The 11730-nt window shown below is 33.7% G+C and overlaps 1 protein-coding gene across 1 annotated transcript; it reads left to right on the top strand.

Annotated features, from left to right (window-relative positions):
* LOC133672275 (U1 small nuclear ribonucleoprotein 70 kDa) lies at positions 1 to 5016 on the top strand. The gene is made up of 10 exons (XM_062092649.1): positions 1 to 287; positions 761 to 875; positions 975 to 1054; positions 1269 to 1344; positions 1434 to 1498; positions 1590 to 1652; positions 2969 to 3050; positions 3133 to 3295; positions 3696 to 3767; positions 4049 to 5016. The coding sequence occupies exons 1-10, from the start codon at positions 189 to 191 to the stop codon at positions 4725 to 4727; spliced, it is 1494 nt and encodes a 497-aa protein (XP_061948633.1). The 5' UTR covers positions 1 to 188; the 3' UTR covers positions 4728 to 5016.
* Positions 5017 to 11730: the final 6714 nt, after the last annotated feature.

Consider the following 11730-nt stretch of genomic DNA (forward strand, 5'->3'; position numbering starts at 1 on the left):
ATTTCTCCGGTCTTTCTTGCTGCCGCTTCCGGGTTCTAATCGGACTTCCAAAACCCGATCCAAATAAATTGTATATCCAAATCGATGCACGTTATTATTAATTTATTCTTGCTCTCTTGTTAAAACCTCGATTTCTTTATAAAATCACGAAAACCCTAGTTAGCTGGTGCAGCTTCGATCCCGCCACCATGGGAGATTACAACGATGCCTTCATGCGCAACCCGAACGCCGCCGTTCGTGGCAGCGCTAAAGGACAGAACCGTGCCAACGTTCTCCAGCTCAAACTGGTCCGATTCTATTCAAGCTTTTTTGTTTGTTTTTTCAAGTTGATTTTAATTTAAGATTTTAGGTTTTTTCTAGGTTTTTTTTTCTATAATGACTCGCGTGGTTTTATTAGTTGTGAACTTTTGAAATTTGTTCAATTTTTCTTTGGATTTGTCCTTATTTGTAGTTTCGATTATAAATTTTAATTTTAGGGTTTAGGATCGTTAATTGTGTCACGTTTTGGTATTGATTTAGCTCTAATAAACTATGAGACCTTTTTACTTTGTGGCACTTTTAGGGGTTCTTTGTGATATTAAGAGTTAAAATATGTGTAATTTTGATAGTGAAGGGATGGAGAAAATAGAATTCGTTTTCTATTAATTGAGAAGGACAGGCTTTTCGATTTTTAATGGGTTTTTGCTAAAGAGTGGTGAAATTTATCGAGTTGTGAGATTTTTTAATATTAGGAGTGAACTGGATATGCTGGCTTTTGCAGATTGGGCAAAGTCACCCGACGGGTTTAACAGCAAATCTTTTGAAGCTCTTTGAGCCTCGACCTCCTCTGGAATTTAAACCCCCACCTGAGAAGAGAAAATGCCCGCCATATTTAGGTATCTGTTTATTGTATATTATTGTTGTAAGGGTTTCCTTTTGTTGGATGTTTATTTATTGATGTTAGGAGTTTTGTTTCATGCCTCATTTTTTTTCAGGTATGGCTCAGTTTGTGAGTCACTTTGCGGAGCCTGGAGATCCGGAGTATGCTCCTCCTATCAAGGAAGCTGAAACTCCTGTAGGGTTATCTACTTGCTATACCTGTTCACTTTTTTTTTGTGGTTTCTATTTAAGATTCTTTAGTTTCTGTTAAACATGTTAATTTCTTTAAGGTTTATGCAAGCTCTGTGATTGTTTCTTGTGGCTTGTGGCTTGTGGCTTGATTTTTGTTTTTCCTAAGCAGTTTTGTTTTATGTTCTATAACTTTGTGGGTGCATTTTCCATGGCTCCAGGCAGAAAGAAAGGCTAGGATTCATGCGGCACGACTAGAGAAGGGTGCAGAAAAGGCTGCGGAGGAGCTCCAAAAATGTTAGATTATCTTCTTTGCTAGTAGTAATTCCATTGTTAAGATTTGATCTATGCAGGTTTTAACATTTTTTGGATCCTTGTTTTTGCAGATGATCCTACTAACGATCCAAATGTGTCGGGAGATCCATACAAGACATTGTTCGTTGCTAGGCTTGTAAGTATTTTGTATCATCCTTTATAAATTTCAAGGTTTATGATTTACTTTCTGCACTGATGTCTTAGTTTTTGTTGTTTTGTTGTTGCAGAATTATGAGACTACCGAGAGTAGAATTAAAAGGGAGTTTGAATCTTATGGACCAATAAAACGGGTAGGTATTTTTGAGTATACCCAAGCAGGTTTGGTAAGAGGTTATGCAACAACTTTCTCCTTAACATGCCACGCAAAAAATCTGTATATTCTTTTCAAAAATATATGTTTTAAAAGTTTGTGGATTATGTTTTTGATTTCAATAATTTTAAATGAACAAAAAACAATGTTTGGTAATGAAAAAAGTTCTCCCGTGTGCTCCTTTGTGTATCTGATTTAATTTGTTTGTTGAACTATAAATCAGTGTTAACCTTTTCTTTACTTTTCTGAACTTGAACATAGTGATGCATCGTAGTTTCACTTGTTTGGTAACTGTAGTTAGGAATTTGTGGCAAATCTTTTGTTCCACATCTATTGCAATAAAGAAAGCTAGAACACCATCTCATTGTTGGAGTGCGCAAATTGGAAATAATAGCACAGGTATCACTGCCTATTTTCTGGTAATGACATAGGTTTGTTCAGCTCCCTTGACAATTCTACTTGCAATGTAGTTGGGTTTAGAAATCATTAATGGAACAGTTATTGTTCGAGGTTCTAGATATTGTTTTAGTTTAAAGTTCATCTAAGAGAGCCCTGGTAAGGTTGTTCCAGTTTCTAGGCATTGTTTTAGTATTAAAGTTCTTCATACAAAGAGATCCCTGGTAAGGGGGCTTTTCACATCATTCTACAAATGGAAAATTCTCTCCCCCAATTTTCTTATTGTCCAATTCCAAAGATCTTGCCGGCAAAGCTGGATTTAAGTTGAGCAGAGCATTGATGCACTGTGCCTTTTGGCCTTTATTTTCGAGCAACAAAAGGAGACTGGCATCTGTTCTTTTTCCTGAACTGGGTAAAATATGTTGGGAGTATTAGCATCTCTTTCTTTCTATTGGAATCTTTCATAATGCATTCCATTGCTGCTAAAAAATTTATTTTTGGCTTTAGAGGCTTCTCAAAACATATCAGCAATTGAGAAGATGCTCTGGTATTTCCTATTTTATCTATAACTATTTTTTTTAATTTAAAACAATTTATTCCCTGGTAAGGGGATGCTAGTCTGTTCAAGAATTGGTAAATTTGCCTCAATATATCAGTTTTTCTGCAACTCTAGCACTGGTGGTGATGCATCTCGCGATTTGAAGCCCTATGATTAAAAGGTGAGCACGGCCAATTAGGCATAATGCCTGCCTGCCGTGCCATTTAGGATTTACTGCTTTTAACTTTTTATAGAGCTATCACTTGGTTATGGAAAATAAACAGTAAAAATATGATAGATATTGTTTGAAGGTCTGACTCTGTAGTGGCATTTTATTTATTCTTCTGCTTTGAGAATTGCAGGTTCGCATGGTAGCTGATAAAGTGACAAATAAACCTAGAGGATATGCTTTCATCGAATACATGCATACACGAGACATGAAAGGTTTGATATGTTGTTTTGCACTGTTTATTGAATATGCACTCCATGTCATGTGGTTCTAACTGCTGCTTGTCAACATGATCAGCTGCCTATAAGCAAGCTGACGGGCGGAAGCTTGATGGAAGAAGGGTACTAGTCGATGTTGAACGAGGTAGGACTGTCCCAAATTGGCGACCTCGCAGACTTGGTGGTGGACTTGGAACTACCAGAGTTGGGGGTGAAGAAGTTAATCAGAAGCATTCTGGGAGGTAATTTCCCTGATCTCTACTATTTTACATCTTGGCTTTATATTTTCATCTTTCTATCACCAAATATTGTTAATTAAATGTCTTTCCTGTTGTGCTTATTGATGACTCGTGATAGCAATTGTTTAAAATAAAATTTCAATGCAAGGAATTATTTAAGTTCTGTTTGAGCCAGGGCTATTTAGTTATATTTAATTTCATGTGCATTGGGATAGTCCAAATATGCAGGTACATGCTTTGCTTATTTTGTTTATGACACTGTTTTTTAGCTTCTTCTGTTCACCTTGTGGGTTTTTGATAACTTAAAATAATGCTAAGCTTCAAAAGCTGAATGCTTCTGGTCTTCTTGGAGTTAATGATTGTTACTTTGGACAATCCAACATGTTTTCCTTTCCTTTCTTAGAGAGGTTCAGCAATCAGGAGGATCCTCTCGGTCTGAGGAGCCAAGGACACGAGAAGATCGGCCAACTGAACGGTATGACCCTTAAAAGTTTTCCACACTTTCTAATTCTGTTACATAACTTTTTGTATGAAAGAGGATTAACAAAAGAGTACAATTCTCGTGTTGGTATAATATGTTTTCCATGTTGTGGTGATGGTTGGATGAGGAAGCTCAAATGATGTTTATCACACTGTTGTTTTTCCTGAAAATAACGGTGATTATATGGAGGACATGTGGAACATCACAAGGGCATTCATGAGTATTTTACATATTTGCAAGTTATATGTTTGATTTATTTGGATGATGTATCCCAGGGATAGGGAAGTGTCTCGTGAAAGGGGAAGGGACAAGGAAAGAGAAAGGGAGAAGTCACGTGAGCGCTCCCATGACAAGCCACGGGATCGTGACCACAGAGAAGATAGGCATCATAGAGATCGTGAAAGAGAGAGAGACCGAGACAAGGAGAGAGAACGAGGCCGTGATCGTGACCGTGATAGGACACGTGATCGAGGTCGGGACCGTGGCCGTGACTATGAGCGTGATCGAGAGAGAGACCGTGGTCGGGATCGTGATCGCACTCGGGACAGGGAGAGGGATTATGAAGTCAGTGACCATGACCGTGGGCGTTCCCATGATAGGGATGAGTCAAAACATGAGAGGGATCGACTTGGTGAAAGGGACTATGATCATGCTGAGCCAGAGGATGATCGTGGCTGGTATGAACAACCTGAGCAGGGGCAAAGGCTACCAGATGCAGAAAATGACCCGCGTTATGATCACTATGAGCATCATAGAAGCAGGGGACAGTATGATCCCATGGATGTTCAAGGTGACCATGACCGCTATGATCAATATCCAGACCGTGATCATGATCAGTATGATCAAATGGAGGATGATGATTACCACTATGATCGTGGAACATCCGAGTCACGTGAAAAGGAGCGTGAATATAGAAGATCAGAGAGGTCAGTTTCCCGGGATTATGACAACTGAGAATGTGGTCTGGCTGAAGGTCTGTCGAGCCATTACTGGGGGAGGTTTCATCAAGGTCTCTAGAAACCTTTCTATCTCACAAACTGTAGTCGTTTGTTTTCTCCCTTATTTGGTTTTAATTGTATGAGTGTTTGTTCGACTTTCTGAATAGTTTGCTGTCTCTGCTATCTGGTACCGCTGATGGATTTGCATTATCTTGTGCTAGTTTTTGGACAGGAGTAACTTTCTTGTTTGGTTAATTTTGTGCCTGCATCTGAAATGAATCAAAGGATATTTGCACTTGTTTTAATCCATGTTTCAAATCTGCAAGATTAGTCGGAACATCTGTATCCTGGTTATGATCACATTTTGTATTTCAGTTCTCAATCCTGTTAAGATCAATCTCTTACAGTGAGCTAGATAGATGTCTATTTCTTGCTGTAACGACTCTGCGGTTCGTAGACTCTTTAGGTTGATATTTTTTTGCCATAGTAATGGGTACTGGAAACTGCACATTGGCTGGATTCTGAAGCCAAAAAAGCTTTCTTCCTTGTTGCTTTTACTCAAATGCTCAACAATAATGCGATTTCTCGATCCTGAATTGCCTCTTCTATCAATGATCACAGCAGAGAGCAACTAAAGATGTTCACCGACCAAATATGCAGGTACTGTGCTAGCCTTCTCTCTAGCATCGATATTGTTCTTCATTGTTGCTATAAGCATGCAACCACCACCATTAATCCATTTGAGAGTTTCAGTAAAGGATTTTTCAATCTCTGACCACTTCCTTTGAGGGATCTTATGATCAATGCCACACGAGGGATCCGCTTATATATGTGGAAGTTGTGAGAATTGTTGCATGGACACACAAGTTTTTGGATTTTATTGACAGTACTAGAGCAACTTCTTATATACACCTACTTATAATTCCGATACCAATGGCTGGGTCCGTCACGCAGCAACATTCCCTCGAATCTATGATCAAGTCATTTTATTTTTATTTTTTTTTATTTTTTTTTTACTTAAGAAAAGGAACGTGTGTCAGAATTTGATAGGTCCTAATTGTAGAAAAAGAAAAATTAAAACAAAAAAGTTATTAAAAATTTTGGTAATTTTTTATTTATTTTCAATTGTATATTTACATTTGGAGAAAGAATATTTTAATTTATTATAAGATTTCAAAAACAGTAAAAAGAATTGTTTTTTTATTTGTTTATTTAATGTTGGATTGTTTTATTTTTATTTATTTATTTACCAATGGAAAATATTTTTTCTTTGATTTTTATTTGTTTTGGAAAAAATCTTTCACTTTAGTTTAAAGGTCAAACAGATGATTCATTTTTTTTCTAGTTAATTTTTAATTTTATCTTAAAAGCACAATGAAGAACCTTATAAAATAAATAAATTTTCTATATATAAATAATAGACAAGCTAGAACACATAAAATCAAAACTTTCATTAGAAATTAAATTAGAAATCATGTCTATATATTTACAACCATCAAGTTTATCTCATCAATACATCTATCACCTTATCCCTCGTTGAATATTATCAAACCATCTTATGATTTGCAAGACCTAAATAATCACTATAATATATATTAGCTAATTAATTTATGGTAACAAGAGTGTGCGCGTGTATTTTCTTGAGTGAACAAATTAAAAAAAAAATCAAGCAATAAATAAATAGAAAATTGGCAAAAAAGATATATTTTTAATGGTTTTTTCTCTGAAATAGGAAACAATAAATATGACGTGTCCTATTTTTTAAAAGTCTAAACTAACGGACTATAAGCTTTAACCATGGATAGAGTAATTATTGGTGCTGCTTATCAAATCAAAACGCAGGCATCCAATTATCCAAATTAGAACCATAAAGGTGATTTCTTTTTTATCAAAAACTAATATCACATACGTCTTTAATGTCATTAAACCTAAGTTTTTGATCTATTTCAGTTTTTATCTTACTGTCCATTAATTTTAATACTTTATTAATAGGGATGCATCAGGATTTATCATTTTTTTAAATAATTTTTTATTAGCTCAAGCTCATTTTAACGACCTAGATCTTACAAGGGTTTGAAAACAAGTTTGCACCCAGGCAGCATGCTTGAGTCCAACGGCACCGAGCGCAAGTTCTGACATCTCTTAAGAGTTTTGTCGTTCCACCTGAGATTAATTTTTTTTTTTTTTTTGATTATCGTAGGGTGTCCGGGCCAGTTTGCGCGCACCACGATTATTCCCCACGGCCCACTGAGCATCCTGCAAGTCAAGTGAGCAGGTAAGGCACCGCGAGGGTGACAAGCGTACACATAGAGGATCGAACTCGGGACGGGAGCAGAACAAGTCACACGGTTGACCACTAAGCCAGACCCTCAACTTGTGGTGTAGACTTAACATCTAATCCCTTTAGATTTTTTAGCATGCTTCGTACTCTACCTGCATCTTAGATGTATACAAGTTTTTTTATGACCTATATATTTTTATTTTATTAATATATGTGTAAGAAATATTTATTTCTTATTAATATTTACATGTAAATAATATTTATTTTTTATTAATATATATATATATAAGAGATATTAATATCTCATTAATGTTGTTAGATGAAATGATTTTTCAGCTTTTTTATTCAAGCAAAAAAAAAAAACATGATCCAGGAGGTATAAATACCCCTAAACCATTCACATAAAATATTCATAATTTTACCATTCTCAACATATATACATAACACTAAAACAAAAATAAACAACCTTGTTATTAAAATTTAACACTTTTTTGCATATTTATTATACTTTTTTTTCTACAAAAATATTGACTTAAGCATCTCTCTAAATCCATCAAAAAAAAAATGTTTTGTAAGTATTATAATTTCTACATCAAGCTACCACATTCCTTAACTATAAAAAATTAATTAAATAGCAAAAATACTTGATTAAGCTTATTATCCAATCACTAAAAAAACTATATTACTAAATATCATGGATTTTGAAATATGATATAGATATGAAAATCATATCTCAAGTTGTGAAAGAAATCGTGCAAAAATTACATAAGAAATTAGTTTTTAAGTCAGCTAGGTGAACGAATTGTTATTAATTAATCAACTAACAACAAATTTGTCTAGTTAATTTACTGTTTCTTCTACTCTCTTTTTTCATTCTTAGATTTTTTTTCCTTTTAGTCTTTTATTTTCAATTAGGTCCTTTCTTAATTGACGGGTTAAGATTTGACATTGGTGTTATAATTAAATTGTCTTAGTATGTAATCCTTGTAGTTGCGGGAAAAAAAATTGACTTTGGGTCGACGCAAGATTTTGTTAAAAATAGTTTGATTTTTTTTTTCTATTTGATTTCATTGAATTAAAAATAAAGGGACTAGAATTGGAAGCGAGGATAAACCAAGGAGCTTCTTTTTACCAAAAACAAAAAAATGTGTGGAACAAGAAGATGACAGAGAAAAAAGAAGAAGAAGATAATGAAGAAAAAAACACAATCACCAGAGCCAAGTTGGATTGTCGCAGTCAACATGCGCCTTATTGTTGGACGACATCGGCATGACGAATCCATATACACCAAAGAAGGTCGGTTTTAGAGGTTGCACGAGGTCGCACATGTTACCTACACGTTGGCGCGTGAGCTATACTTGCCGACTTTTTTCCCTCCCTTTTGTTGACTTAAGTCCCTGAATCTATAATATCTTTTCAATCGAGTCCCACATTGTATCCTATATAACTAATCAGTTTAGTCTCCAATGCCGTCCAACTTGATACCAAATGATGCCCAAATGAAAAGAAAAGAAGTAAAATAAAACAAAAGAGATAACTTGACAACCGAGTTAGCAAATTGTAGTCATCTTCATGACTTGGATTGCAAATCTTACAATTAACTTGAATTGACCAGTGTTGTTCTAAATTATCATTATCACAACATTAAAAATATATAGATTTACTTTTTTTTTTTGTCAAACTCTATTTTCAACGGATGTCAGGTTATCTTTTTATCTATCAAATCAAGGGGGTCACAAAATAAAAACTCTCTCGCACTTTAATTTAATATTAGGCCTAGGTTAGGAATCAGGATGTAAAGTTTTAACATTAACTTGTTTAACTGAATTTAAAAATATTATCAAATATTTACCCATAACCTTTTTTGTAGGTTCAATAAAATAACTCTGTGTTAGTTTTTTTTTTTAATTTGTTGTGGTCATTGTAAATTACTCCGTGTTCCCATGTAGCAACTGACTAGCAATAGTCTAACTGATTTGAAAATTAGAAGAAGATGACATATGTTAGAAGATAATTAAGTCCAATAATTGGTTGGTTCAATATCACAATAAACAAAAAGTGATAGCTTAATGTAGTCCTATACATCTACAAGTCACATTGTTTTGATCCAGCAACGGAGCTTGAACGGTTAAATTGGAGGAGGCGAAACATGCAAGAACAAGAACAAAAAACAAAGTAAAAAAGAAATAGGGCCATAAGTGTAATAGGCAAGCTTTTATTGGGATTAAATTGGAGTAAAATTAACATAAAGATATGACATCGCACCGCCTTCGGTTGCGTGTGTATCCCAAAAGTTACTACCAAGGTTGGTTGATTATAAAACAAGTTGATTCGATGTAAAAGCTCGACAATGAAGTTAGTCGAAGGAGTTTTAAAGCATGGGATGCGGTTAAAATACTGTTCTGTTTGATTAAAAAAATTATATATATATATATATATATATATTAAAGCGTTTTAATGTGTAAATATTAAAAATAAATTCTAAAAAGTAAAAAATATTATTTTAATATATTTTTGAATAAAAAATATTTTAAAAAATAATTATTACTATTTACCATAATACTAAATGCTATTATAGAGAGAGAGAGAGAGAGAGAGAGAATACAGTATCATTTACACAAAAAATTTTCAAAAAAACTAATGATATTATTTTTTGAAAAAAAATTGTTAAGTTATCTGTATTATGAATTTATCTGCAAAGTCAGTTAAGCTTCTTTGGATGAATTATATGGCCAATTCAAGAAGAACATGCACATGGTAATCACTTGAATTTAGTGGTGTTTAGTAGTATAGAACCGTTGTAGTTTAAAATATGTTTTATTTAAAAATATATTAAAACAATAATTTTTATTTTTAAAAAAATTATTTTTAATATCAACATATTAAAACAATCTAAAAATATAAAAACTAATTTTAAATAAAAATATTTTTTAAAAAATATAATTTAACCCGCTTTTTCAAATGCTATCATAATGCCGCGTTTCAAAACGCTAACTTTGGTTGGTTGAGAGATGATATATTACCATATATAACAATAACAAATCCTAATAATCCATCCATCAAAAGCTAGATCGTGCTTACTAAACCTACATCGTTGGTCTCCACGCTTTTAAAAAATTTCTCGTATGCATTGATCCATAAACAAAATAAGACTACATACATTAAAACAATAAATCATCACATAATAATGCCTCTTATTATAAATTGAAAAATTAATAATGGCCTATAATTAAAAAAAAAAAAGATTTCCAATATTTACCCTCTTGGACCTTGTCAGCAATACCCATTTTATTAAATCAATGCAACAGTACAAAAATCTTGGGTAAATAAACCGATCACCAACCATATATAGGTAGTTTGGCGTCACAGTAATCACTTTCAGCTTTTCGAACAACTGGTTTTTCATGTTTGCCGTCGTGTATTAGTGATTGCTGCGTTCTATCCCTTTTCAACTTATATGCAATACTGTAAACTTGGCTTGAGAGAGAGAGATGTTCCATGATTTTGTTTGGAAGTGCAAGGGATAAGATTTGGTGAAGGAAAAGCCAAGAAGCATCCATGAGCCATGAAACTTCTTGGTGCTTTGTCAAATTAATGGCTAGTGGTGGCTGTTGCATGCCGTCCGTACTGCTTCTGGCTTGAGTTTAGTCTCCCTCTTTTTGTTTCGCAACTTACACTAGAGCTCAAAAAAATTCCGTACTGCTTTGTTTTGAACTTTTTGCTGGTTCTGAGAAATTTCATAGGAATCCCGTTTGCATGTTTTTTCCTGCCTCATGTCTGATGTTACAAGGCTAGAGACAACAAAGGAAAATATGTGATTTGTACAAGGTTATTGAGTATCAATCATCAAAGATAAACACTTGTCATGGAAGAGAAATGATCAGAGATTAGAGTAATTCTAGGAATTGGATATCACATGGTTATAAATTCGTAATCGGTTTGAAAGATTGACTCGGGATTTAACAATTTAAAACTTAAACTAGTTTAAATTAAAAAAAATAGAAAAAGAAATTAGTTGACTTGGTCAAAAATCTAAGTTGACCTAGTTAGGATTTGTTAATTTTTTTAAAAAAAATAGATCAAAATAATATAATTTTATTTTTTAAAAAAGAATTAATGTTGATTTTTTTAAAATTTATAATTTAGTTTTCGCCCTCGATTTATTAATTTTATAACCATGATTTAAGGGGCATAATTAAACACCGTAGCAACCCTTTTAGAGTCTTGAACTCAACATCATTTGCCGTTCCTATGTTTTAACTTCAGCTTCCACGAAATTGCATGGCACAGAAAATGTTTGTAATGCAAATAATTCAGTCCCCGAGAAGAATAAGCTGCTTTGACCTTGTGCACAGGATAGTATGCGCCATTAGACGAATGTACAATTCATGTTCCGAGAATAGAGTCGACACATAAGATTCGATCCAGCAAGACGTTTTCTTGCTTTCAAATCATATTTTTTCTGTAATTTGAAAAGGGAATCCAACTACTGCATGAAGATAAATTCATGAAAGAGGCCAAAGGAGTACGATGAATTTCAAAGATAAAACAAATTGAGATTTACTTTTCTCCCTTCTGGGAATTTTAATAGATAGGTTTACTAAATTATGGTGAAAGCAGGGAAATGAATAAATATAAAGAAAACCATTTTAGTTTTTTTTTTAAATAATAATGAAGAAATGCAATCAATATTAGTGGACCACAGAGAGGGAAAAAAGGGAGAGTATATATGTAGACA

The sequence above is a fragment of the Populus nigra genome, chromosome 14 (assembly GCF_951802175.1).
Source record: "Populus nigra chromosome 14, ddPopNigr1.1, whole genome shotgun sequence".
NCBI lineage: Eukaryota > Viridiplantae > Streptophyta > Magnoliopsida > Malpighiales > Salicaceae > Populus > Populus nigra.